This window comes from Ischnura elegans, chromosome 10 (genome assembly GCF_921293095.1).
Source record: "Ischnura elegans chromosome 10, ioIscEleg1.1, whole genome shotgun sequence".
NCBI lineage: Eukaryota > Metazoa > Arthropoda > Insecta > Odonata > Coenagrionidae > Ischnura > Ischnura elegans.
In genome coordinates this window covers 53498568-53525635 of record NC_060255.1, presented here as the reverse complement: position 1 = coordinate 53525635, position 27068 = coordinate 53498568, and the positions used below count along the sequence as shown (strand labels likewise).

The 27068-nt window shown below is 34.8% G+C and overlaps 1 protein-coding gene across 2 annotated transcripts in view; it reads right to left on the bottom strand.

Moving 5' to 3' along the window:
• LOC124166963 overlaps positions 1–27068 on the bottom strand; it is a 610523-nt gene that overhangs the window by 144960 nt on the left and 438495 nt on the right. For both annotated transcript variants that reach the window (XM_046544703.1, XM_046544704.1), the window contains exon 7: positions 12091–12313. In XM_046544703.1, the coding sequence (XP_046400659.1) occupies positions 12091–12217 (127 nt within the window). In that variant the 5' untranslated portion in view covers positions 12218–12313. The remainder of the gene's footprint in view (positions 1–12090; positions 12314–27068) is intronic.

Here is a 27068-nt window from a genome sequence, read left to right as displayed (position 1 = left end):
CTAATTTCTTACCCACGAATTGAAACAACTAAAAGACAACCAAAAAGGACCACTATCATTAGACTGAATACGGCCAAATTGAAGAAGAAATAGCTCTCAAACGAATCAATAATATTTTTTGCAGGTATTGATAAGAGATTTTGAGAATGGATGATTTACCTAATACCTATTTATTACCATACAATATTTTTAATGAATTATCTCAAAAGTTAATTAAACCGACTAAAATGTTATCATAGAGGAAATGAACATTTAGTTTCCAAGTATTAAATTAATACTCCACATTTTAATGAAAATGAATAAATTGAAGCTCAAAGTGATTGCTATATTAAAGATTCTCTCGAAATAGCTCATTGAAAATGAACTTGCAATTGATATTATAATCTCATGATATTAGCTGAAGAATGGAGGACGATGTAAATTTGGAGGAAGGAAAAAACCAACATTCTCGCCGAAACTTTGCACATGATGTATTTCTAGTATCATAAAATGCACATCCTACCATCATCATACGTAAAACAGGCTCTTCTCTCCTCAATCTTCACGGAACCCATTGGACTTTCAGTCACGTCCGGTAAGTATTCTACTCTTCATGGCGTAGGAATACATTTTCCTCTCCAAAATCGATTCCTTCGTATGACATCATGTTTTACAAACAGTGAGTCTGAATACGTAAGTCTTCTCCACTATAGGTAAATGGTATTTTTTAGGGTTCAACCTGTGGTAGTTTCTCAGCACTCCAGTGGTGTGATACTTGGATTACAAATGTTGTGGTGAGCGAGAAATGTACTTCTTTAGAATTGCATGATGCATTCTAGGACGAACAGATCATAATTTAGGGGTTAGGAAAATTTCATATTTGAAACGTGAGAACTGCCATCCTTGGATAAACTTTCATTTAACCCTCATATGGATTCTCTGCGCCTTAGCGGCGCTCGCGGTTTTAAAAGTGGTGTAAAAATTTTCCATTCCAATGGATCATTCTGAAATTTTCAGTAGTCTATTTTTTCTGCCTTCTTCGTCTACGTATAAAATTTTGTTAGCATAGTGTCGATAGTTTACATTTTATTGGCCTCTAATGGAAAAAGTTACGTCGTTGGATTTTCGGCGCCGCTGCGGCGCTCAGTATTTCCTCGTCGCTACGTCATTGACTGCACTCCCAATGTTAATGTCAAATCATTTATGTTTCGTATGAAATGCTATAATATATTTATTATCATATTATTTATATTTTTAAACATTATAAACAAAATGAAATTGTTAAAAAAAGGAAAATTTTACCATACCTATTTTGCTTTCTATTACAGCTAAAAATCAAAATATTTGCCTCAGTATGATGTTCATTGACAAAACTTCATCTTTTTACAAAATTATTCATAAAAACTTATGGCTAGTCAAAGTTGTTTTCTCATGGGCCGCCGACTTAGTTTTGCTTGGACCGAGAATTTCCTCATCGTTACGTCAGGGTCTGCACTTTCAACGCTAATGTCAAAGCAATAATGTTTCATATGAAATGCTATAATCTATTTTAATCCTATTATTTAATTTTTAACTTATAAACCAAGTGAAATTGTTTAACAAAAGGAAAATATTACAATACCAATTGTGCTTTCTCTTTTAGCTAAGAATCATTACGTTTGCTTCGTTATAATGTTCATTGACAAAACTTCATCTTTTTGCGAGAATTATTCATAGAAACTCATGGCTATTCAAAGTTGTTTTTCCATGGCTTCCGACTTAGTTTTGCTTGGGCACCTTCTCCGCTCCGCGTCCACGTTACTGCCGTGGTGATAGTCAGCTTTCGGTAAATACTAGAGTGACTCTGTTTAGAATTACTCCAAGCAGCAATTCTAAGAAAAATTTAACACAATGCATTATCCGAATTCGTAGAATAATGCTTCCTCACCGTTGTGTGAATATTTCTCGCTGAATGAGTAACTGTAACTTACCAAGAGATTCAGAAGTTTCACCGACTACCGTGAAGAACACATCGCACAGTTATTGTTATATGTCTTGTACTTTTCATTCGAAAAAAATCCCTTTGCGGCTACGATAGTCTATACAAAATTGCTGGCGTTTATATAGCTACTGATGACGTGACAGTTTACCATTGAGGTGAAATCAAGATAACTACCCAACTAATTTCGTGATAGAAAATAATTTCTCTTTCCTGACGATGAGTTTAGACTTTACATGGTAAAAATCGTTTCATTATAAATAGATGAAAAGACAATTTACCATGAGGTAAAAATTTGTAAACATATATCTCGTTTCTATGTGTACTGAAATGTACAGATGTTTTATGCATTGGGGGTGTTACTAACGTAAAGGGATGAGTGAGAAGGAGAAAGGAGAAGGAATGCCAGGAGGTTGTTTTGAGGTGAAGGGGCGGTAGTGTGTAGACTGCCAAGGATCGGGGAATACCCAGATCGTTAGGACAGGTAGAAGTAGAAAATCCTTATCGCAAAAAAGGTTGGGAGTGCAAGGAGGCAATTAGATACAAAAGCCTGCTTTTTCTTCATCCTTCTAACGCTGCATGAAGGACAGGGAACAAAAGCCTTGTCAAAACGCCCCGCGGTGGCCCTCCCTTCATTCCAAGAAGGTCCAGCTCGGTGGGTCATTAGGGTGGTGAGAAGTTCAACCAAGTTTTGTGGGAGGGGGTAAGAAGGTGGTGAATGACGAATAAGGGAGCTTAGTGGGAAAGTATGGAGAGTCTCAATGTTTGGGTCAGTGAAACGCTAAGAAAGGAAACGGAAAGAAAATGTAAGGGAAGTCCTTCCAAAGTGAGGGTATTTTTGTCACCCCAGAGCATATTATCATCAGTTTCTCACGCAGATTTGGACGAAAAAAAGGCAGCTGCTCATTCTCCTCTACCACCAATAACACATACTTCTAAGAATTTATTTTTTTTGGACTTCCCACCAATCCAGGAGTAAAACCTAATCTTATGCACTCCCACGCAAAACATTTACCCGTCCATATCTAAGGAAACCTTTCGCTTGGGCTACACGTCCCCAGTGGGGGAATGGGGCTCCGCGGTAGGAAAAGAGTACCGACTCTTCTAGCTCCATCTCCAAAGAAGCGTTGAGTTCTTTGACACGCCGCTTATCATCCCATATTATTTATATTTCAAAAGCCATAAGACTTGATTTTTTTAATTTCAGGACATAAGCTCCCAGAATATTCGTAAGATTTGTCTTGATCGCCAGAATCTTGTAAAAATCACGAAAGTTACACTCGCCTCTTCACACTTAACCTACATCTGTTCCATTATTAACGTTTAATAACTTATCCTTCTATATACACTGCAAAGATATAACATATGGGTGGACGCATTGAAGCAAAATTATGTCATATGGGCATAAACGAATTTTATTTGGTCATCATTTTTAGCATTTAGATACATAAAATTATAAACAATATAAACATTAAAAAGCGGAGTTTGCCGAGCTCTGCATATCATAAAAATATTTCAAACAACAATTACTCACGAAATTAAAACTTTCACTCAAAAATAACATACAAAGGGAACTGAAATAAAGAGCATTACGGCAAGAAATGGAAAAGAATGCAGCGTTCAATTTTTTTTGTTATTACTTCAACAATAAGGGTTTAAATCTAGCAAAACACGGTAAGAAATAAAGATAATAGATGTATTTACCATTATCAATCAAAAAACTTGTAAATTCAGGCTAACTTTGAAAGATAATAGCAAAAAATGACGCGGCGCCGCTGCGGCGCCGAGAATCCAACGACGTAACTAATTTTGTAAATCCATATGAGGGTTAAATGCATGGAGTAGGTGTAACGTTGTATATCTCCTAAGTTAAAAAAATAGGTGATTTTTAGGTGTTCAGGCTTATGGAATGGAATTCATCTTATTTACTGAGAGAAGAAAATAACCAAATGCTTACTCCTATAGGGAAATATTATCAACAGCTATTAAAATCAAAGATACCGACGTTCATTTTGATGCGCATTTGCAAAAAGATTATGCATCATGATATTGAGGGATGAATAAGGTATTTGATATAGTGCATTTGATTTTCCTCTCGATGTCAGCTCAGAACTGAGACTCACTCGTATCCCTTGGAAACCAATTTTGTGTATTTCTTCTAACAATTAACTTTGCCAAACTCTGTCGAGAAAAAAAATTACTTGTACACCTAAGCGTCTCACGCCCTTATATATCATCTTCATGAATTCAAAAAGTACCTCAGGGTGCTTGATTCGTATCGTAACAACTGCCAAATGAGAATGGTTAAACCTTTGCGGTCCAACGTCGAGGCTGGCTGTCAGTCAGGCCTGTCGAGCCAGCTTTGTGCGACCATCCCTTCCAAAGTTGAGTTGAGCTCGACATGACAAGATGCTGCGATTGTACAATGATAATCTTTCAAGTGATATCACGCATTGAAAATTTTCCAAAGAATAAATTCTTTGATTGAACACACATTTTTACAACCACTAGAATTTTACTTTTAACATTAAAATTAGACCATTTAAAAAGTAAAAGTACCAATAACATTAATTAATTCTTTTTTCTTAAAAATCGATACAGAAAAAACTACTTGAATTAATAAAACAATGAGCCTAATAGGGCAAAGATATTAAAGCTGTAGTAAAAAATGTTTGGAAATTTTAATTCAAAGACGCTTTAGAAATCTCTAAAAGAAAGAGCTGCAAAAGTAAATTTCAAAAATCAAATCATTTTACAAATATAATAATACATTCTATCATTTTGTCTTCTGAAGCACGAAAAAATCTTATTTGCCAATTTATTAACTTTTCCAGCTTTGATGGATGCCGAGATATATTTTTACGCAAAGTTTTAGTAGTTTCTTGTTTTGTATTAGAACCTGACGATGTTGTACAGCGACGAAAATGGTTGTTAATTAAATTATATGTTATATTTAAAAATTTTTCCATTTAACATTTCGTGAAGGAGGTTATTAAATTTATGGAGTTATCATACTTTACACTATCGGGTGAATCGGGTAGGTGGAATCTTGTAGAAGATTATACGGAATACAATTTTTTCTGTACCTGAGGCAAATTTGGGGTGCTACGTAACGATGAGAGCTAATATTTCTATTATATTGCTTGCTGATTTTCATGCGCGTAAATACCCAATGAAATTCTCACAGAAGGTAAGCACTGAATATTAGCGCGAATTTGTAGACAAATGCATCGTTTACCACTGAAAAATTATTGGAACTCTTCTCCGCGCATAAAATTAACAATCCAATAGCTTTTACTCGGATAAAAAAGAGAGTTAAAAAAATGAAGGGGGAACTCCTGAATAAAAATTATTATTTCACAAGGAAAATTTTTAAATTATTGTTTAACAGGAAGCCACACTACTTGAGAAAGCTTTAGATGCGAAGAAACGGTAGAAAAAATAATTAAAATTTTTTCAGCATTACTCAGTAGATATTTCAACCCTTTACATCCGCTTGATCGCAGAAAAGATCCACATTTCTCAACTGGAAAAAAAAATTGGTAAGTACAAAGTTGAAGATTTTGAAACGCATAATTAGTGTTTTTTTCCAACAATCATAATCGTAAATGAGGCTGTTTACCCTCCATTATCACGTTTAGTTACTTACTTCAAGACGTGTCCAGATCTTTGAAAACCAGAAAATACGAATTGAAGGATAACCGTTATTATCGTGGGGTTATATCAGTTCCATGAATTATCCACTTTCCAAATATCAAAATGGAGTGAATTGAGTTGCATATAAAAAATGATATGGATAATTATGTGGTTTTCCTTTCCCTCAAAACCCATAAACAAGTGATGAATTTGAAATAAGTAAATATATAATGATTGATTGGCACTTATAAACAGTAATTTAAAAATATAAATCTCTACTATGTCTGTGAAAATTAGATCAAAGGCCTTGAAAAAAATGAGAAAGAGTATATTGGAAATATATCGATAAGAACTCTGTTAATGGGGTGGGAAGATATGTACATAATTTTAGCTATTTACATAATTTAAATAATGGTTGAGCAGTGTTTCTTTAATTTTTGAATGAATCAATACTGTATTTTAAATATCTTCAGTAAATATTTTACGCTGTTCAATGTTTTCTTCGAGTTATTTTATATTTTAATTACAGAGAACAATTTCAAAATATTTAGGAGCAACAGAGTTCGGCGGATTAAGATAATATATAATTGTTCTCTTCCAGTATATTAATCATCATAATATTAGCTCCAACCAAAATTTAAATATACGTTACGTGAATCAATGTATATTTTTACTTCATTTTACCAGTACCAATCACACAAATATTTTTATTTAGGTATATTTTAAAGAAAAACATGCATTTTCCAGGATAAATTATAATCACACTTTTACTAAGCTAATTTACCAGTAATATAAATAAAATTACCAAATTCGAGTGATGTTGAATCATGCCAACTCGTATTTCTAGTTCTTCGAGAAAATTCATGATCATCCTTAGGCCAAAAGAGATGAAATATGCGGTAGGAATGGGCTACGGCTGCTAGATTAGATTTCAGTGGGTACTGAGTATAAGTTACTCAATGCCTTTTGCATCTATGAATATTCACGAAGTTTCTGGAAACTGGGCTAGTTGTTGTAACAGATGTAACCTTCGAAAAGCATACATCCTCGGATTCCTAAATATGAACGCATGGTCCTTAACTATAGTACTGGGTCAGATAACATTACTTCAAGATTTACAAATACCTAATGCCAAAATACATCGTATTTGCAAGAAAAACAGCTTCACCGGAGAAAGATAAGCGCTTGGTAATCTAGCGGAGATTAATAGGAATAACGCATCCCTGTTGGTTAGTTAAAAATTTAGTTTCTAGAAAAAAATGTGCATTCAAATTTGGTATGCTAATTAATTAATCTAGAATTGAAAAAAATAAATGTCAAAATGAAAATAAAAATTGAAAATAGTTATACATGTATACATAGGTACTCTAACAGTGCCTCAAAAATATTTGAACCAATATCAATTGAAATTAGAATGCCCGGGTTTGATTTAAAAGGATACATTTTCGTTTTAAATGTGCAACGGTACTATCTTAAATATTATACCAGGAGAATATTTTAAGACTGGGTACTCTATAAAACTGTGTCATCAATGTCGATCTATTCTATCTTCGTTTTATATAATGCCAGAGATTTATATATAAAAAAAAACTGGGTAAAAATGTGGCATTTTCTTTCTAAACTAGCACAAAATGCATTTTGTATCGCTTAATTTTATATATCCATGAATGGTACACATATATTCATCCCAAAATCTTAGCCTTAAACATTTGTTGAAGGGAAGAGTGGTTCTTATGGCAACTAAAAAATCCTTGGAGACAGTGGCATGTACCTACTTAAAATGCGATGGGTTTTCAAGGTCTCAGGGTGTGGCAACAAGGACGAATACTAGATCATTCCCTTTAAATCCTATTGATGTTCTCTGCGCGAAGACGGGGCAAAAAGCAGCACGCTACTAATTCAACCCTTGTACTCTCTTCAACGTTGACTATTTCGTTGGAATTGGGCCATCCTGCATCGAGTTCCAGCTATTTCCCTCCACCCGTTCCCTTTCAATTAACCAAATCCATCTCTTTCCACTCAGACACGTTAAAACTCCCGCTTGTCATTCCATTTCAGTACCCGCAGGTACCTTAATACTTTTCAAGCACACGTTTACTTCACAAGTAGTGCTATTAATACGTCGATCCAATTCTTAATAAGCTCAACTGATTCAAGCGTGATATAGTGGAAGTAGGACATATTGAAATAAAAGCTAGTTGCACATTCCCAATTCTCATCATCTGGGACAAGACGAGTATATATTGTACCAAATGATGGCTCTGTGAGCCGAAACGGGTTTTACGCATAATTAATGGTGGAAAGGTTTAACTGCTTTTTATTTAAATCGATACAATTACTATGTTTTGATTTAAAATTCATAAATCAAAAAGTGATATTGAACACAGTCATTCCCATAGGAGCAGCTGACGTTGCATTAATAAGAGAAAGCCCTTCAAATATTAAATATTATTTTTCAAGAATGAACACAGCACAATATCAATTAGGTTTCATGAAAATCATCACACAAAGAAATAATGACATCTTTTATCTAATCAAATCGCTTGGCAATGTATATTTTTCACCAATTACCTAGAAGTAAAAACCTCCAATGGAACAAATTTCATAATGAAACCGATTTCTTCGGTACGGAAATTATCCAATAACCATGTTGAAAAATAAATATGAAGGATAGTCATCGCTCCAAAGAATAACGTCACGAAATAAATACGGATACCTACATGAATACTTAAAGTTTGATTTCTCAATTTTTGAGCTACTTAAACTCCCAGAACTTAAATAAGATAATGAGCGCATGACTTCTTAAGTTTCCATAGAAACATTTTCTTCTGGCAGAGAAAGATAACCTTAATTTTGATAATTTTCTATTGCTCCTCACGCGCTGGACATCATAAGCATACCACTTTCAAGAGGATGGTATGCAAGCAGAGTTTAACGTTGCGGAGAAGAAAAACTTTTTCTTAAGAAGTTCTTGTTATGAGATGGTTGCCTTCTGCTGACCTGCGCTGCAAAAGTCAATGTTAGCTTAGCATACAGCGAATTAATGCGTGAGGCTAATCTGCATATATTTTCCTTACTGGCAATCGTTTCTTATCTCTTACGGGAGCACTGAGTCTCAGGTTATCTTTAATGAAATCACCATTTCATGGTCTACCAAAAGAGTTTAGTAAATGGAACATGTTTTGCTTCCCTAAAGTAATTTATATATGGTTTACCATAATAACTACAAAACGGTCGATTCCCCAAGTGCAATTTAGACTTTGCTATCGTAAATCATTTAACTTGAAAATAATTTATTACTACTCATTACTTTCAGCCTTAATTCAAATGAAATACAAACTCAAATTATATAGGTTGGTAGGGAGACTATGCTATGTTATTTAATATCCAATTTATGTGACTGTAATCAATAAAGATCTATCTGAACATGAATTATTCTATTCTTACCCCACGAGGATATATATTTTTTATTAATCGCTTATACTGTCCAACAGGGTTGAGACAATTCTTAAACACGGGAAATAAGCGCAATAGCATGGTATTTTATATTGATTTATATTACCGATTAATTCATTATTCAACCCTTCCAAAAGATTTTAGAATCTGAAGGTAGATATTAATGTTACTGATGGTGGAAGATTTTAGTGTCTTCCGACTTTCCACTCCTATGAAGAGCATAAAATCCTGCTAAATCATAAGTCAGAAGAAACCACCGTAGAACGTATAAAGACATAGTATCTTATTGATTTACCTTGAGAATTCAGAATATCAAAACCTTCTTTGTCTTCTGATCAATAAGTGTTATAAACGTGCTGCGTAAATCTAAAGTAAGAAAAACATAATTCATAGTAATCCATGTATTCACTACTATGCTATCTTGGAAACTGTGACTATTATAAATGAGGGCGTGAGAAGCCTTGGGGTACAAGTGATTTTTGTCTCAACAGAGTTAGGTAAAGTTAATTGTTAGAAGAAATACACAAAAATCGTTTGCCAAGGGATACGAGTGAGTCTCAGTTCTGTCATGATATCGAGTGGGAAATCAAATGCACTTCTAAATATCTGATTGATCTTGTTTGTTTTCTACGCCTAATTTCTGTACCTAACTCTGTGTAGACAAAAGAAATCACTTGTACCCCTTACCTTCTCACCCACTTATATGACATAGATTTGGGAGACAACTGAAGAGTTATGTACAATGAAATAGTAGTGTGCATTAGAGGAAAACGTTTTCAGAGGTGAGATATATTTGAGATAAAAATAAAATTCTCCTCATAATTTTTATTACTAATTACTCGAAAATTTTTCAATTATCGCTTATATATCTCTTAATCATATTAATTTGCTTTCCTATATTCCACCTTTACAGATTGGTTAAAAGAACGCCTACTGGGACACCACGAATATTTCATTGTATGACGTGAAAATAAAATTCCAGCTTCATAATATTAGCACCCAAATGACGTGAGGTTACATCACCTGTTCGCACGTTGCCCACACATTTGCGAAATTCCTTTGCACTGCTTTCGTTCCGTGAATTTTTTTAACATCAGTCTCTCATAATTTGATTGCGAGAAGGAACCAGTGCACAACGATCCCTGACGTGCCGTTGCACCACATGGGACAGTACCCTTGTAAAACAGTTTCAACTCGCGGTTTCCATTCCGGGCGAGCCTAGAGAGCAAAAATGAACAAGAAAGAATACTGGGATGCGGCAAGGACATGGATTTTACCGGAATACCACTCCGCCTGTATTTCTAGGTCCCGTGGCCAAAGTTTAAATTGGTGCGCATATTCCGGACGCTGTTTACTCAAAGGGGAATGTGCCCTCTGGACTTTGTTGTCAAAAGGACTGTGGCGTTCTGCTCCGTTGGTAGGAGAGGAAGTTGGAGATAACTGCGTGGTAGGAAAGGATTTTTTTAGAGGCATTTTTCCGCAGGATTTGGAGAGAAGATGGGAAAGGAAAATTAGTCTAGCAACCTTCTCCTTTCCTTCTACCAACAAGGAATATCACCGTCTTTTGTCCGCCAATTTCTTATTTCCGCTCCTCTCCCGAAGAAAATGCGAAATGGAGAAAAGGAGAATGGTCGGAATCGTGGAATGAATGAGAGAAGAAAAGTATTATCCCAGAAAGTGTATTGGAGTATTATTTGCCTCAGCACGTGCAGAGGCTATATAAAAAATATCCTACCAAATAAGAGGGATAAAAAAACATCTTATCGGGGAATAATCACAGAAAGGTCAAATACGAAAGTGCACGAAGTATGGTGTAGTATGGAAAGCAGTGTAGAAATAGAACGCGCCAGGAAATATTCATATAAAAGATTAGCTTACACCTACTCTCTAGGACACGTTCTGCGCCCAAAATAGAAACAGTAAAGCTCAGAAATTTTTGTTATTCGATTCCAAAATGACTACTAAAGGACACAACCGAATAAATCTGCATATAGTAATTTCTTTGGTGAAGTGGGGTTGCCATCTTGCGTCATCTTGGAGTTTAAAATTTTTATTTTTCATAATGCAATTAAATCACCATTCTTCAATCAGAAAATATATTCCAAACCGATCGAAAACTATTTTACCTATTCTATGTATGTTCGTTATTGTTAAATTATTTACATTTTCTAGAATTTATATGCCTATGTGCTATTTTAAATTAGCTAAATGTACGATATCATTTTTATGATTACGCTAAATTTTCTAAAAAATAAAAGTAGCTTATAATTTAGTTGATTTTTAGGTAACAAACGGTTTTTCTCTAGGTTTTTGATTTGAAACTACTTTAATATCACTCATTATGTATGTTACTATGATAAAATAATTTTGATAATATTCGCGATAGTTGAGAAAAATATATTTCTTCGAGCAAAATATTTAAACAGTGCTGTGAATTGCATCAACTCAATTAAATAAAAAGCACCGTAATACCACATCGTCATTGCGTAAAGAGGTGGGAAAGGATATAAAAATAGTATTGTGTATTGCATAAATGTCAACCCAATAGAAATCATCCAAACAACATCATTTTTTAGGAATAATTCATTAAAATATGCATCATCTTTTAAACCCACGATGAGCGCAAGCGCTTTTTAATCAATTTCAGTAACGATCTCCCACGAGAATTTTCGATTAAAAGAATCACTGAAATTATTTTTCAAATAGTATTCTAGATCCCATATTTTTCTATCCTAACTCGTATTTCGGTTGGTTTTTTGAAATAACGTGTTATGAGAAAAATTTTTAAATATGTTTTTAATTTAAACTGAATATTCTATTTAACATATTATTGTTTGAATGAGCATGGTAATATAATTTTGTATATTATATGCTTCAACATAAACGTATGTACCTATATATTAATTACAATGTAGGTGGTGGTTTATTCTGAATCAAATTTTATCAGACTCAGCGAGGAACTGTTTTATAAAAAAAAACTGAGGAAAACTCCATGATAAGCCTCATGTCAGATACTTTGGGTAGATTTAGATTGTACTCACGGTTGTTGTCTGAGTCGGCGCAGAAGACGGGTGGCAGAGGCAAGGCGAGCAGGCTGAGGAGGCATAGAAGCAGGAGGAAGAGACTGAGGAGGCGGGGAGGTTTGGGAGGCCCACACGGGGCGTCCATCTCTCAGCCTCCTTCACCCAACAATCGAGGCACAGGGCCTCTCTACCCGACAGCACTCATCCTATGACAACCAGCGGCGACCCTCAAGGCGCAAAGCTGAAAGAAAGAATAGAAAAATATTTTTTAAGTATAACGAGCCAATTTAAATTTCATAAAGCTTCCTTAGGCAAGCATAACTGTCCACTTCATTTAGAAAACATGCTGGTATAGTTTGGTTTACATAAAACATAATACACTAATATTGAAAATGACCCCTAATTTTTAGTATTGAATATCCTTCTATATTCATCCTCATGGGCGGAGTTTTGGGGGATCAGGGGGAGCCTTTATCCCAAAAAATACAATGCTTAGCATTTTAGTCTTATGTAGTCCTTAAAATGATGTTTTCAGAGACTTATTTAAACAAATTGTCATGAGACCTGGGAGGTATTACATAGCTCTTAAACCCCCGGCAGGATTGCTGGTACAACAGCAGAAAACTCCGCCCATCCTTATGCTTATCATTTTTAATTCTAGTGAAGAATCCAACTCCCTCCCTTACAAATTTCATTAGTTAATATTCCGATTTTTTTATTTTTTAGCTGAGAAATTATGAAAACTGCATAGTATTTTTTCGAAAACCTCCCTATCAAGCCTCTATCCAGATCGATGGACCAAGATGAGGGGGGAGAGTGCCGAAACCATAAACAGTGTTTGTAAAACATTCCTGCAAAACCGGGATATTCCTCGATTGTACCTCTACTGTGATAGAATAACCCTCTCCATAGCATATTTCCCTTATAAAAATGTGTTTGCTCTAACTCTTAGATGTTTATTCAGAGCAAGCCCATCCAAGTCATGGAATGGAAAAGTACGATAATATTAAATTGATCAGAGACATCTACCACAAGGATATAAAAAGTAGGATACACCATTACTCAACATTGCATTGAAAGTTCCACCATAATTCTATGAAAATTAATTCAATCTGATGAATTACAAAAATTTATTATCGTATGGAAGTAGTGACTTTACACTTTGTGGAACGGTGACATGATAGATATATAATAATGTTTTAATTTTAATTTAAAGCTTAAAAAATAAGAGCAATAATAAAAAATTGATATGAGTTTCCTGTCGATAGATTCAAGAGTTAACTTTTTTGTACTCCACTCATTATCAAGAGAATAAATGCTATTTTAAAAAACTCAACAGGTTTCCAATTTTTCAGAGTATTTTGAAAAAGAGGCCTGAAAAGATCAATACCGTTTGAGTTATTTTAAATAAATACTGTGTGGAATACAATCAAGTTTACTTAATAACCAATAAAATTAATGTGTTGTTGAGCCTTTGCGGTCCAACGTCGAAGCTGGCTAGGTAAGCTTGGTGCAAGCATCAGTTCCAACGTAAAGTTGAGCTAAATATCATAAGGTTATTTATGGAGAATGTATACAAGAATAATGCTTCAGGAGATGTCACGCATAGATAATTGTTAAATAATAAACTATTCAATTGAACTTATAGAATAATATTATAGCCGGTAGATTGAAGTTTACTTTGAACAACAAAACAAAAAATTTGAAAGGCAGTAATGAATCCTGTCAATTATTCCTTTTTTCCTAAAAAAATAATTTGGGCCCGATAATTTGAATAGAAAAAAATGGACCGCAAGCAATTAAAAGTAATTAGTAACAAAAATACCACTATTACAATCCTTTTTTGACGTGAAAGCGGTCCTCTCTTCGATCATAAAATATACAAGGTATGTGGACCAGGTGGGAAACGATGTGGAAGGGTCTCTCAACATCTCCGCTTGGTGAGAAATGAGTGAAGACGAAGGCCGTTTCCATCCACAAATCCTTGCCTCACTCCATCACTTCTTGATTACCCACGCTGTTCCTTAGCGCCTCCAACAAATTGTCTTTCCTTGTTTTAAGCCTCGTTTATGGTAGATGGCAAAGCCAAGAGATAAATGATGATGAAAAAGATGAATCATCCTTTTTGAAATTAGATCTTCCTCAATTAAACGGAGAAAATGTTTATGTGAGACTAAGATATCAGCTCACTTATAAATTTAGAGGTTAAAATATTAATAGCTATTCTCTATAGTTAACACAAATCGTTTTAAATTTATTTAGCCATCTCACTACAGCGAATTGAGGATAAGAGAATATTGTAATATTCTGCCTAAAATTGCCAGCCATATATTAGCAACTCCAGTCATAAATCGTAGGGAAAAGATTTCGAAGCATGAAATTCCTTTCCGATATTTAAAACATGACATTATGCGAATAGATGTACTTTTGCACATATTTTGGACTCGGTTCCGAAAAAAAAATAACCGCTGCATTTTATTTCTTTTTCTGACCTGTGAGTCATATATCCACTGGTATAAAACTATATTTGCTTTGGAACATGCCTACAGTATCGCTATGAATAAAATTATCTTCCAAAAAAATAACTATACTTAAGTAAAAATTTCTAAAATGTTTCACGAAATTTACGTGGGTCGAAAATAAGTTCAGCTGCGTAATATTCTAACGTAAATCATCGCAGATTTCAAGGCTATTCATAAAATTACGTAACACAAGTAAACTTCTCTAAAGTACCTAAATATATTGACTCAATAATTGGGAAAACTAAGAGTTGATTAGGGCTAATGGAAGTTAAACGAAGTTGATATGAATTGTGAAAAAGTATCTTTTAGAAAAAATCTGGTACTTACCTCATTTAGCACGATTGCGAACATCAGATATAGTTCATGCGGTGCTGGGAAATGACTCAATTTTAATTCGGAGGGTGTACTATGAAAAATTGATGTGAACATACAGACGAAAATCATGGTAGATTATGTCTTCAAGTCATTAAAATCCTGTGCGAAAGTACTTAGTCATTAACTCAATACGGATTTATTCTCGTCTGCTAATGAGGAGTAATAAAGAAGAAAACGAAATAAGATGCTTCATACAACCGAGGAAATAAAGATGTGCGGGAAAATTGGTAACGGGGAAAGAATCGTGAAAAAGTGAAAGGCAACCTGCCGTTCGAAGAAAAGTGTTGGGAAGGGACTCAAGACGACGCCGTTTGGATAAAGGGGGCTTGGTGGTGAAAGAGAAATCAGACTCCACCGTTTCACATCGACGACTCCGCGATGGAATGGGCTGTTCTCGCGGTAAGAGACGAGGTAAATGTCGCCCGAGACACCTCAAAAATCTGGGACCAAACGAGGGTTATAAATATTCTCACCACCATCGAGGAGACTGGGACGAGACGGTGCGAAAGAGATTCTTCCCTTGAATTCTTGAGGTGGCTCCATAACATCTACTGAAACGACCGTGTTGCAACCTAGAGATTTGTATAAGGATTTATGGTGAGAATAGGGGACAATAATTTGCAGGAAAATGTGATACGATAGGCATCTACTTGAATTCTTCATATTCAAAAGAATTGAAAAAAATGGCTGTTTATTTATCCTAGAATTGAAAAACGTCTTTTTTAGTTCGCATGTGATAATTATAATTATGTATGAAGTCAAAGATATTATTAATTCCTCTGTTAGTACATGTTATTTTTTCCGCTATTTAAAACAATGCGTGAAAGATAATTATATACTGATGGTAACCTAAACAAAAAGCTGCCTACTTGGAGACCTAAAGCACATGTTTTTTTGTTTCCATGTAATATGAAATTATAAACATTAGTACTATTATAACATTAAAAAAGTAAAAGCGATAGTTATGTTATTCCAAAATCATGATGCTATTTATTCGCGACCGAATTCGGAATTTTAGACCACTATCAGGACCTGATTGCTAATTAATTTTGCGTGAAATAACAAGAATTTTGCTATTATTGAAATGTTTAAGTGTCTTCCGCAAAGTATCATCTGATAAAATTAATTTATCTCGAAAAATAACATGTATTAAAGCCAGGGATGTGCGAGTACTCGAAAATTCGAGTCAAGTCGAGTAGTTAGTACTCGACTCGAGTGATTCGAGTAGTGTAACGAATGTCGAGTCGAGTAGTTTCGGTTACAGATCTGTCGAGGCCAGGATGTTCAGAAATCTGGCGACAGAAAGCTCATCATGAAACTCATGTAGTAATATCGTTTTCAAAGTCGTTCCAATGCCCTGGCCTAGGAGTTTCAGGTTTTGCATACATAGCAGTCAACTACAATTGTAGTCACCGTGGGTGCCGAATTCCTTTTCGTCAGCCGCGGCGTCCGACCGTCGCCTGCCCCAGCGGCGTATTCGGAGTAATCGGGGTTGACCACAGCATCGCTCATACTTTCTTATGTGACACTTTTATACCCTCATATACTTTCTTTACTCAAACGCCGAGGGAAAAATCTTTTAACCTTTTTGAGCACAAAGTACGTCCAATGTTAATTTTCGTTTATTCGTGCGAAAGATCCACAGATAAAAAATCAATCGCCTTGACCGCGAATTGAACCCGGATCCCCCGATTTCCGGTCGAGTGCTTTAGCCAGTTAAGCTACCGAGGCTTCTTCCCTGGTCAAGGCAAATGATTTTTTCTCTGTGGATCTTTCGCACGATTGTGCATTGCGGGAGACTCCCGTAAAAGTTATCACCGCGGCTAGTCCCGGTATACTTTGAACTTTCGTTTATTCCTTTGCTGCGTTTAGTTTCCCCCTTAAATTAACAGAAAATAGAGTCTATGGTTAATTAAACGAAATAAGAAATAAAGAAAACTTTCTTTGATCTACAAAGCTAAAGCTAAGTTCTATAGTTCGTTCGCTTCGTCCACTAAAATTCCACGAATATTCAAGATCCACATAAATCGTTGATATGACTTTTAATATAACTTCCCAAGGTTCCCAAACCTTGCAACTTTGTAAAGAAAGTAATTCTCCGGCTACAAAAGTGTGTTGCGAAAGATATTTTTCTGTCAATAATATTCTAACTTGGAGAAGTCAAAACCTGCTGCCTGAGCGTGTAGGACAATTGATTTTTCCTGCATGAGAATTTGAAAGAACCAAATATTACATGATACGTATGCGTATACAATTTGAATTAAATTGGTACTAATATCTTTATGAAGGGTTCTTCTGAGTATTTTGGATACATACATTGACATATTACAAGAAGTTAATTCATTTCGATTGTGCTTATGGAACTGTTTACGACACATTAACTTTCATTCATTTCTTAATTTTGACTCGATTACCATCAACGCTTCTCATTATAATTTCCTTCTTACATCTAGCTATGCATTCAAAAAAATAATAAAAATTCGCAAAGGGATTGAAAGAAATGAGATTATGTTGAAGCATGCGTTGATTTATTGCCTAGTTCAAGAGGTACCATAATCAAACTCGAGGTCAAAAAATACTACTCGCACATCCCTAATTAAACGTTATGAATATTTCTGTTCGCTATTAAATGAATCATGTGTGGAAAAATGTTTAACTTTATAGACAGATGAATGATTAAAACCCATGCATAGGAGACAGAGCTCACGGATACCTAGTGACAGAATTTGAGGATAAATTCATTTGGCTATGAAACTATGGAGACAAAAATATAATGTTATAAATTTATCTGAAATAATTCCTGATAGAGTCTCACTAGTATGTAGGAAAATGTTTAGAGGAGTGAAAAAACATTAGATTTTTATTAATTAAATGAATGAATGACCATATTTAGTTAGATTAATAGGAAGCACTGACAGAAATGGAGGGCTTGAACTAAAAAAATAGGTAAGGGATGACAAGAAATTCGAGATTTCCTAATTTTGGAATTGATATTCCGAGGTATCTCTGCTGAATTTTCCTCGAAAAAAAAGGAAAAAAATACAAGAGCAAATAAAAAAGACATGTGAATTACATCAGAGGAAAGGCCAAATGTCACGGAAAAATAAGGGAAAGATATTGCGAGGGAGAGGAAATACGTTAGGCTTCCTCAGAACATGACTGCATGATAGAATCAGCGAATACAGTAGATGAGAAATATATGTGTATGCTTTGGCGATAAAGGTGGAAGAATGCAGTTTCCAGCAGTTTTATAGTATTTGAAAGGATCTGCTATTAAATCAAGGATTATTCCAATAAACTCCTTAAAAATAATAAAAAAACTGTAAATGTCAAAAATAAAATTATATTTAAAAATATTTAGAAATCCATGTAGCGAATGAGGTTTGAACGGTAAACCATGCCAAATATAATTCATCTCGAAATGGATTGAATTGCACAATCGTATTATTGATGTTTGCTCAAAGTTCTCATTTTATTAAACTGAAAGATTAATTGTTTCAGAAAATTAGAGTCATACATTTTTGTCCAACCTTAATTATTAAATATCCTTAAAAAATCGAAAAGAGCATATAATGAAATGTCGAAAAAGATACCCATGATAAACTGTTTTTATGGTAACTTTAGTGCGTATCCAAAACAATTTTTGCTTCAAGCATAGCTCAGAAACTATGGAGTTACGACGCCATGTTCATGTGCAAAAATAGTCACCTCTACCACTTCCTGAAATATTGCCGATTCCATTTGAAAAGCCAATTGTAAATGATACTAAATCGTGATTGATGCGCCTAAAATGCATCACATTTGTTTAAAAATTATATACTAATTAAAAAGCGAAAGTAATTTTAGTTTGAAGGAATTTGAAGTTGACGTCTTGCTATGTAATAATGAGGAATATTCTAATAATATTTGAAGTAAATTCCCTCATAGCGGAAATAAAATTGAAGGCGTTAAAACTTTGAACTTATTCTAGAGGAAAAAATAAAGTGAGGATGAGAAAGGAAATGCTCATATCCCCAGGAGAGATTTAAAATTAACATCTAGTTTTACCGTTTTATACAAATTGAAGTTACATTGTTATTTCTTTGGGAAGCGAAGGATCTACTCTTGATGCAAGAACTATTCCATCGAAGTTCAAAAATATTTTGAGAAAAGGATTATGGTCAGAATAAAAGAATTTTTTGAACAATATTTATAAACCTATGACTCAAAAGAGGATTGAACAATTAACCATGCCGAAAAAATATTAATATACATGATAAAAAAAACACGCTTCATGTTATAGATATGTATCGCATTTGTTTAAAATTATACACTCATTAAGAAACGCATTCTCGTTTGCTATAAGAGTAAGTTGATTTTTTAATAAAGAATAATGGGGACGATTCTAGTATTATTTGAAATGAATTACATAAAAATAAGCAATAAATAAGAAAGATAAACCATTTTATATACATAACAAGATTAATATAAATGAAACGAAAACGCAATTAATGTCTACAAATCCATCGTATTTTATATTATGTTAGAATTTAGAAAAAAAAGCATTTTAGCTCGCTGGTATGGCAAGTCGATATGGTACAAGATAATAATGACAATTCTAGTAGCATTTGAAGTAAATTCCACCATAGTGGAAACGGGACTTAAGGCGCTAAAACTTTGAGCTTATTCTAGGGGAAAATATAAAGCTGAGATAAGAAAAAAATTGCTCCGATCCTCGGGAGAGATTTATAATCGTTTGTCCCCCAAAACAAATGAATGTTTCCTCTCGCCTCCACATCCTGAAGCACTCTTCCCCCCCTTACAACCTCTCCCACCTTTGCTTCCACGTCTCTCCGGGCAATTAAATCGACCTAAATGAGCACGTCCGCTTACGACCCCTTCCCACCCACAGCGTAGACCGTCACCACCTTCCATTTGAGAACAGAGTTCCAGTCTCCCAACCCACTCCCACCGCATTCCCATGGAGAACTTCAACTCCTTAACCGGCCAAACCTCGCCTGCCCTCCACCCAGTGTGCAAAGCAACCCACGGGGATTTTCTTTTTTTTTTCCACCCGATTTTACGACCTCCGCAGGGCAAAGAACAAACAGTTCCTTAAGGATCATGAGTGCTGGCCATCTTAGTGGCTCAAGAGATAGGGTATGGGGGAGAGGTGCTCTGGATGGGGTAGGAAAAGATCCTGGCAAGAGAATAAAGAATTGAAGGCGTTATTAGAAGGTAGAAGAAGATTGAAGTTGTTTTCCACTTCTAGAATTTTGGATATATTTACACTAATATTAGCTGTATTTAATTATTCCGGAAAATGTCATAAGTATAATTACCAGAAGCGGCTCGATGGAAGTCACTCGACGGGAAATGCATAATTCATATTATTGTAGTATCAGCCTATATCAGCCTATCTTCGTATTCAAGAAAAATATTTAATGACAAAATACAATCGGTAATTGAAAAATAGACAGGATTGCGTCCTACTTCCTTTTATAAATTGTCAATTTTTAATGTTTCACACTTTGCTTAGTCAATAAAAAAGCATAGCAAGACAATGAATGCTATTTTGCGTCCAATTCAACGATTTCCTCATATTTTCGGAGTCAACATGGTAAAAATTAGTATCATGAGTGGTGGCCATCGCGGCAACCACTGGTACCAGTGGTGATTAGCGGCTCTAGAGATAGGGTATGAAGGAGAGGTGCATACAGCAGGGTGGAAAAGTTGGTTGGCTAGAGAAGGTAGGTGTGGAAGATATGAAGAGAAAATAGGAGAGAGTTGAATCTTGTTCCCACTTCTAGAATGTTAGTAGGACTTAGAAAATAGTAGCTGTAATTAATAATTCCAAAATGTATCACTTAATAAAATTACCAGAATTTCATGATGGAATTATTTTGACGGGAGCTATATGAAATATGCATATTATTGTAGCATCAGCCTCTATAGCCGAGAAAAATATTTTGTGGCAAAATGTGCTCGGTAATTGAAAAATAGACAAAATTGTGTTCTACTCTCTGATAGAAACTATCAATTATTTATTATTTTCACCTTTTTTTAGGCAATGAAAAAGCAGAGTACGACAGGGAATATAATTTCGCGACCAATTCAACGATTTCCCTATATTTTCGGAGTCAACACGGGAAAAAAATATAACAAAAAGAAAAAAGGACAAGTAGCCATCATAACAGCTCAGGATGGGGCGTGAGAATAAAAGCAGTGGCATGGGAATAGGAATAAAAGGCAGGGGAGAGAAATGGAGTGTTGAGGTGCTTAGAAGTAGGGAGATGGTAGCTTACTAACGGTTGACGAGGTGGGGCTGGGAAAAGAATTGGAGCAAATGTGACGATGGAAGGACGAGAGATGCTGGCCTTATGTCGACCAAAAGTTTATAACATTATTAATCTTTTCTGACATCTCCAACCAGCTTTCCAATTACAATCATTTAATAACTATACTCCACATGAAAGTAAAAACGAAACATGGAATAGAACGAAAAATGGAATCATAAGAGAACAATAAAAAAATAACAGGTGTAATTAAAACCAGGCAGAGGAATTTCTAACAATATTTTGATATGGAAATATTTTGATAAATATATTGAAAAAAAATTAAAAATTGATTTTAAAGAAGACAAAGTGTGCTCGAAAACGACGTAGATGAAATTTTAACTTCTTTGTCGATATTCTGATCAATATGAAAAATATATTATGGACAGTATTCTGATAATTCCCCTATTTCTCTCTTTCATAATGTACTACAATTATAGTATTATCCATATTTATCCAATGATATAGAAAAACACATTCATACCAGGTTTGGACACATATATCCATATCAAAAACTATTTATATTTCCAACGTAATATCGGTTTTTTGCATCACAAACATTAAAAAACTCTTTACCACCTCATGCATGAAAATAATCTGAGTGAACAACGCCAAATTTGACTTGGAAAAAGGAACACATTCTCCTCTTACTAGAGACCTGGAAAGAGATTTTGTAGAGAGATGGAAACAAAAGTCATTTTCAAGAATTGAAAAAGATCAAAATGACTAGGTATTTATATCACCAATATTACTTCCTGTGCATACATTTATCCAAAAAGCAAATTGTATAATGCATTTACATGCAACACATTTCGCATAACTTTTTGCATTGAATATAGGCCTACGATGCTTAAAGATCATTTTATTTTAGTAGAAAACGTTAAAACGTATTAAAAAACTTGTTTTACATAATAATATACCTTTTTTTAAATAGTGATACAGTACACAAATTTTAATATCTTTTATCTAATTCGTCGTTGCAATAACAAAATTTAAATCACTGTGGATAAGGTTACAAAGAAGGATTGGCATATTACGGCCCAAAACAGTAGGTAAAATATAAACAAAATCTTAGATTAAGTTTTTGTTATTCTGTCTCAAGATAAAGATTATTTTCATCTGATAAACAACGTGAAAAAGTTAAAAAAAACAGTGTACAAATTTTAAATACCTAATGCATGTACATTGATACTGCGAAACTTAAATTAAAATTGGCTTGGATTTTGCTACAAAATTGAACCTAGCATATGTACGCTCTTAATGGTAGGAAGTATCAACAAAATCTTTCCCATCACACACACGAAAATAATCCGAGGGAACTACGTCATATTTGACATGGAAAAAGGAACCAATTCTCTTCGGTGCAGGAGATTTTGAGAGAGAGAGAGACCAGTAGGAGATTTTGAGAGACTAGAACGCTAAGTGGTGAATAGAGTGGGTAACATGACAGAATAAATAGGAGATACGGATGAAGTCTTGCGAAAGAGAAAAATGGAAATCTTATGACTTTTTTCCCCTCCTGTAATAAAACAGAGATAACCCGAAAAAGCGTTCGTTACTATTCCCAACCTCCGTTCCTATTACCTTTATCATGCTATTCAATGCACAAAGGTTTTAAAAATGCCTTATTTTCCCAAAAGGGAGCCAGTCAACCAACAGCATGTAAGTGTAAGTGCACATTTAAAATATCGGAGTTTACATATTCAAATACTTTAACAAATACTACTATAAAATAAGCAGCATTTTTTATCCTTCGATTTCTGACCTTTTCTATCTACGATAGCACCGTTGCCATCATCCTTATTCTATTATGTGTGCCTATCAAATTTTTCCCTACCTTATTAATTTATTTGTATGTTTGCGCTTATGGGGTCGTATGAATGAAAGAAGGAATATATTATTATAATTTAACAAATACTTAAATTTTACGCACTATTTTACTCAGCTTATTTCAACTTAAATTTTGAACACCGTGGATAGAGTAACAAAATTGTGCCTAGCACATTTGGACTTACAGCAGCAGGAAGTATCAAAATAAATCTATGCAATCTAACACACGAAAATAATCTGAGCGAAAAATGTCATATTTGACTTGGAAAAAGGAACCAATTCTCTTCTCGCTGGAGACGTGGAAAGAGATTTTGTGGGGGGGGGGGGGTTGGAGGAAAGAAGAGAAAACTGCTAAGAGGGGGAGGAGTGGTCCACAAAGTGGTGAGCAGAAGGGGCGGGGGGGGGGGGGTTGAAGGCTAAGATGGGGAAGAAGAGACCGAAAGTGGTTGGATGAAAAGAAGTCTGGAGTGTGGGCGGTAGGAGAGGTCAGATAGGTCGTGCGGATAGGGAAGGAGAGGGAACGGAGAAATAGGTGGGAGGAAGGGAGTAGTAGGGAGAGACAAGGAAGGTAAATTATGCCGGCAATTTCGGGCGGAAAATTTCGGAGGGGGGGAGCTCTGAGGGGGAGGGAGAAAAAAGACAAGTTTCTCCCACCACTGCTGCTGCTGCTACTGGACCACAATGATAATTCACCGAGGCTTCCCCCATCTCAGCGTATAACTGTAGAGAGGTCGGCGAGGAAGGCCTTTCCTGCAGGCCCTATTTTTTTATCCTCCCGAGTTCGCAAACTATTCCTTTTCCCCAGCAGGCGGGTCAAATATTTGTCCATTAAAAAAGGGGCCTTGACTCGCTCTGATTTCGGAGGTGATTCTGGACGCGCGCAATGGAGGTACTGCGGCATGAACTATTGAACTTTAGCTCAGGGGAATAATTGTGAGAGGAAAGCCGTTGTATTGCAGGTAGCAATTAACGGTCGGTAAAATGGTGAAACTGTAGCATGATAAAAGGTCAGAGGGAAATTTTTCCTATCTCTAGGAAAAAATGGGCTCATTTTTTAAAACTATGCCATTGTATCTTTCAGATTCCTGGTTGTTAGTTATAAGGTTTCGATTGAAATATAGCAATTAGTATTCTGTGAGATACGAGTGGTAAAGTATGCTAATTGGGAAGGGATACTTTATATTATAAAAATATATTACAGGAATCATTCTAAGAGAAATTGGTACAAATCATGCCATAAAATTAATAACATTAATGCCAGCTATTTGTAGCTACATATCGATTAAGCCATGTCAATGTTATTTTCTTATGGTAGTGTATTTATCCTTGCTGTCAATGCAGAAATTGATATCAAACTGATATATCACTTAAGCAAAGGTAACATGAGATTAAATGGATTTTTCAATTCTTAAATGTCATCAAAAATAAAGAATTTAAAATTGAAAAAATTACTATTTCTTTCATCAGTTTTGTTCCCGGCACACAAATTTATTGAGATTAAGGAGAATTTACCATGCATTTAGCTTAAAAGAAGCTTACTAGGCGACATTGACATGGCGACACAAAAAATCTTCTACAATGATGTTATGCAAAAGCTAAGAATAAAACTGCAAACTGATGTCTAATGCAGTTTTCAGCATCGAGGATAAATGCTTCATGGATGTTCTTGAAAACAAGAGATTAAAAATTCCATTCATGAAATTTCCATAGGGATCAACTTAATTAAGTTAGCTCAATACATTCGCTTCGAAGAATCTTACATCTGCGCGATGCCCCTATAATAATTTTTACCAAAAAGTTAAACGGGACAAGCACAATTTCTTTAGTCCTTAAAATTTCCTCTTCAAATAAAATCAGATATAGCATTTAGAAGTAGAAAAGAGACTTTGAAACGATTAAGAAACTCTTTCTGAAGTGAAGGTTAAATTATTGAATCAAATAGGAGACGTTTTCCTGAGTAAAAGGCGAATCACATGAGACATTTGCATTCAATTTCAAAGGTACTTATGCCGCGATCACTGACTCCAGGAGGCTGTTGAAAGTGAAGAGATTTGCGTTACGCACGATGTTAGAAGATATAAAATTCTGACTTGACCAACCTAAATTTGCTTTCCATATCACAAGTGAAAAAGCATTTGGAAAGATGCCTAGAATTAATTTCATTTGAAATTGAAAACTTGAGCGGAAAAGAAGAAGGAAAGGAAGATGATGAATAATTTAAACAGGAAATAATGAAAGAAATGAAGAAGCTTCGCAATGGTAAATTATAAAGAATAAATAACTACATAGGAGTTAAATTAGAAATGACATGGACGTAAAAATGGAAATATAACACAATGAAAAGGCGAATAAAGAGAAGAGCCACGGAAATCAAGAAATAATAATGGTATGTAGAATACAAAATTAAAGAAATGACCTCATAAAGAATTTAAGAAGAAGTGACATTTGAAGACAAATGCCTCAAATCGTATTTTCCGACTACTTTCGTAGAATTTCGTAGAACGCATTTAATATTCCGAAAATGGCTCCCGTACTATTAGTTGTCGAATAAAGAGGAACTAGGATTTTATTTCAGCAATGGCAAAAAATCATAAGCTATCTAGTTTTCCCTTTTTCGATACTTCTCTGCACTCTGTTCAAAGATGATTAAAAAATCTAATTATTTAATAAGCTTTACGCTTTTTAAACCAGAATTAAGTTCACGAATTCCTCTCGGGTTCGAGAGAAGACTTGTCTCCATTTTCAAGGTCGTGTTACTCTTTGAAAGTCAAATTTCACACTGAACCGATACGACCGTTTACCGTGGACAACAATACGGCCCAGGTGTCGTCCGTTTGGCAGCAGGTCTTTTGAAATCCTTCATGTTCTTCTCTCATGTTTTTGATACAGCTAATTACAGGTCTCCATGTATTGCTAAGATGAAAGCTGGTGTCACGATTAAAACTTTTGGGATTAAGGCCGATCTGTATGGCTTCCTTAATTATATGGTCCCAGTAACGTTGTGCGTGGCAAAGAATTTTTGTATCTCCCCATCTAATAGTATGGTCTTTATCAATGCTGTGTTCCGCCACGGCTGAAATTTCTGGTTTCACAACGTCGGCTTATACGACAGAATTAACCGGAATGAGAACTCGAGAACAATTTATCAATATTATACACCAGGAGAAATTAAAATAGTTCAGAATGAAGTTTTTTTCCTCGGAAACTATGCTTTCATGATGATATTACGACGTCGGTCGTCTAAACTCATATATTTTTCTCGAGGATGCTTTTCTGAGAACTGGGGCTGTTCTTACAATTTTAACACCACATAAGGGAGAGGAAATCAAATTTTAGATGCAGGAAAAACAACCTGAGACATAAGCGGCAGAGACATGGCACACGCGTGTTACCACAAGACATGACATATGCGTGTTACGATATGACAGATACGTGTTACGACATAGTCTATTGCTAGTTCTGATACATAGCTAGTCTACGATATAGCAATACTGACTACATATCCTCATTCAATAACACATATCATGTATAGACAATGAGGTCAACTATAAGCTGATTATATGCCTAAAAAGCGATAACATTTCACTGGAGCATGTTGAGTGAATACAAGTTGCTTTTTTTACCCGTCATTCATCACATATGCTCACTTTAGATAGCTATTGTAAATTGTTTCAAAACAATAGAATTATACAAAGACCACAAGAAAGATAATGAATGGCAACTTTTCATCGATAAAAAATAATTATGAAGTGTAACTGAGCAATGAGGAAGCTCTAATATTCCTTTATGAATAATACAAACTTAAAGATAAGATTGGATTATAACTCTAAATATTTTCATTTCAAATTGGCCTCTAGTGTAAATCGGACTGGTTTTGTACGCGGCTAAAAGCCTTTTGTATTGATAATGTATATGATGACGATGATTATATTTCACACATTTTAAATGAGAAAAT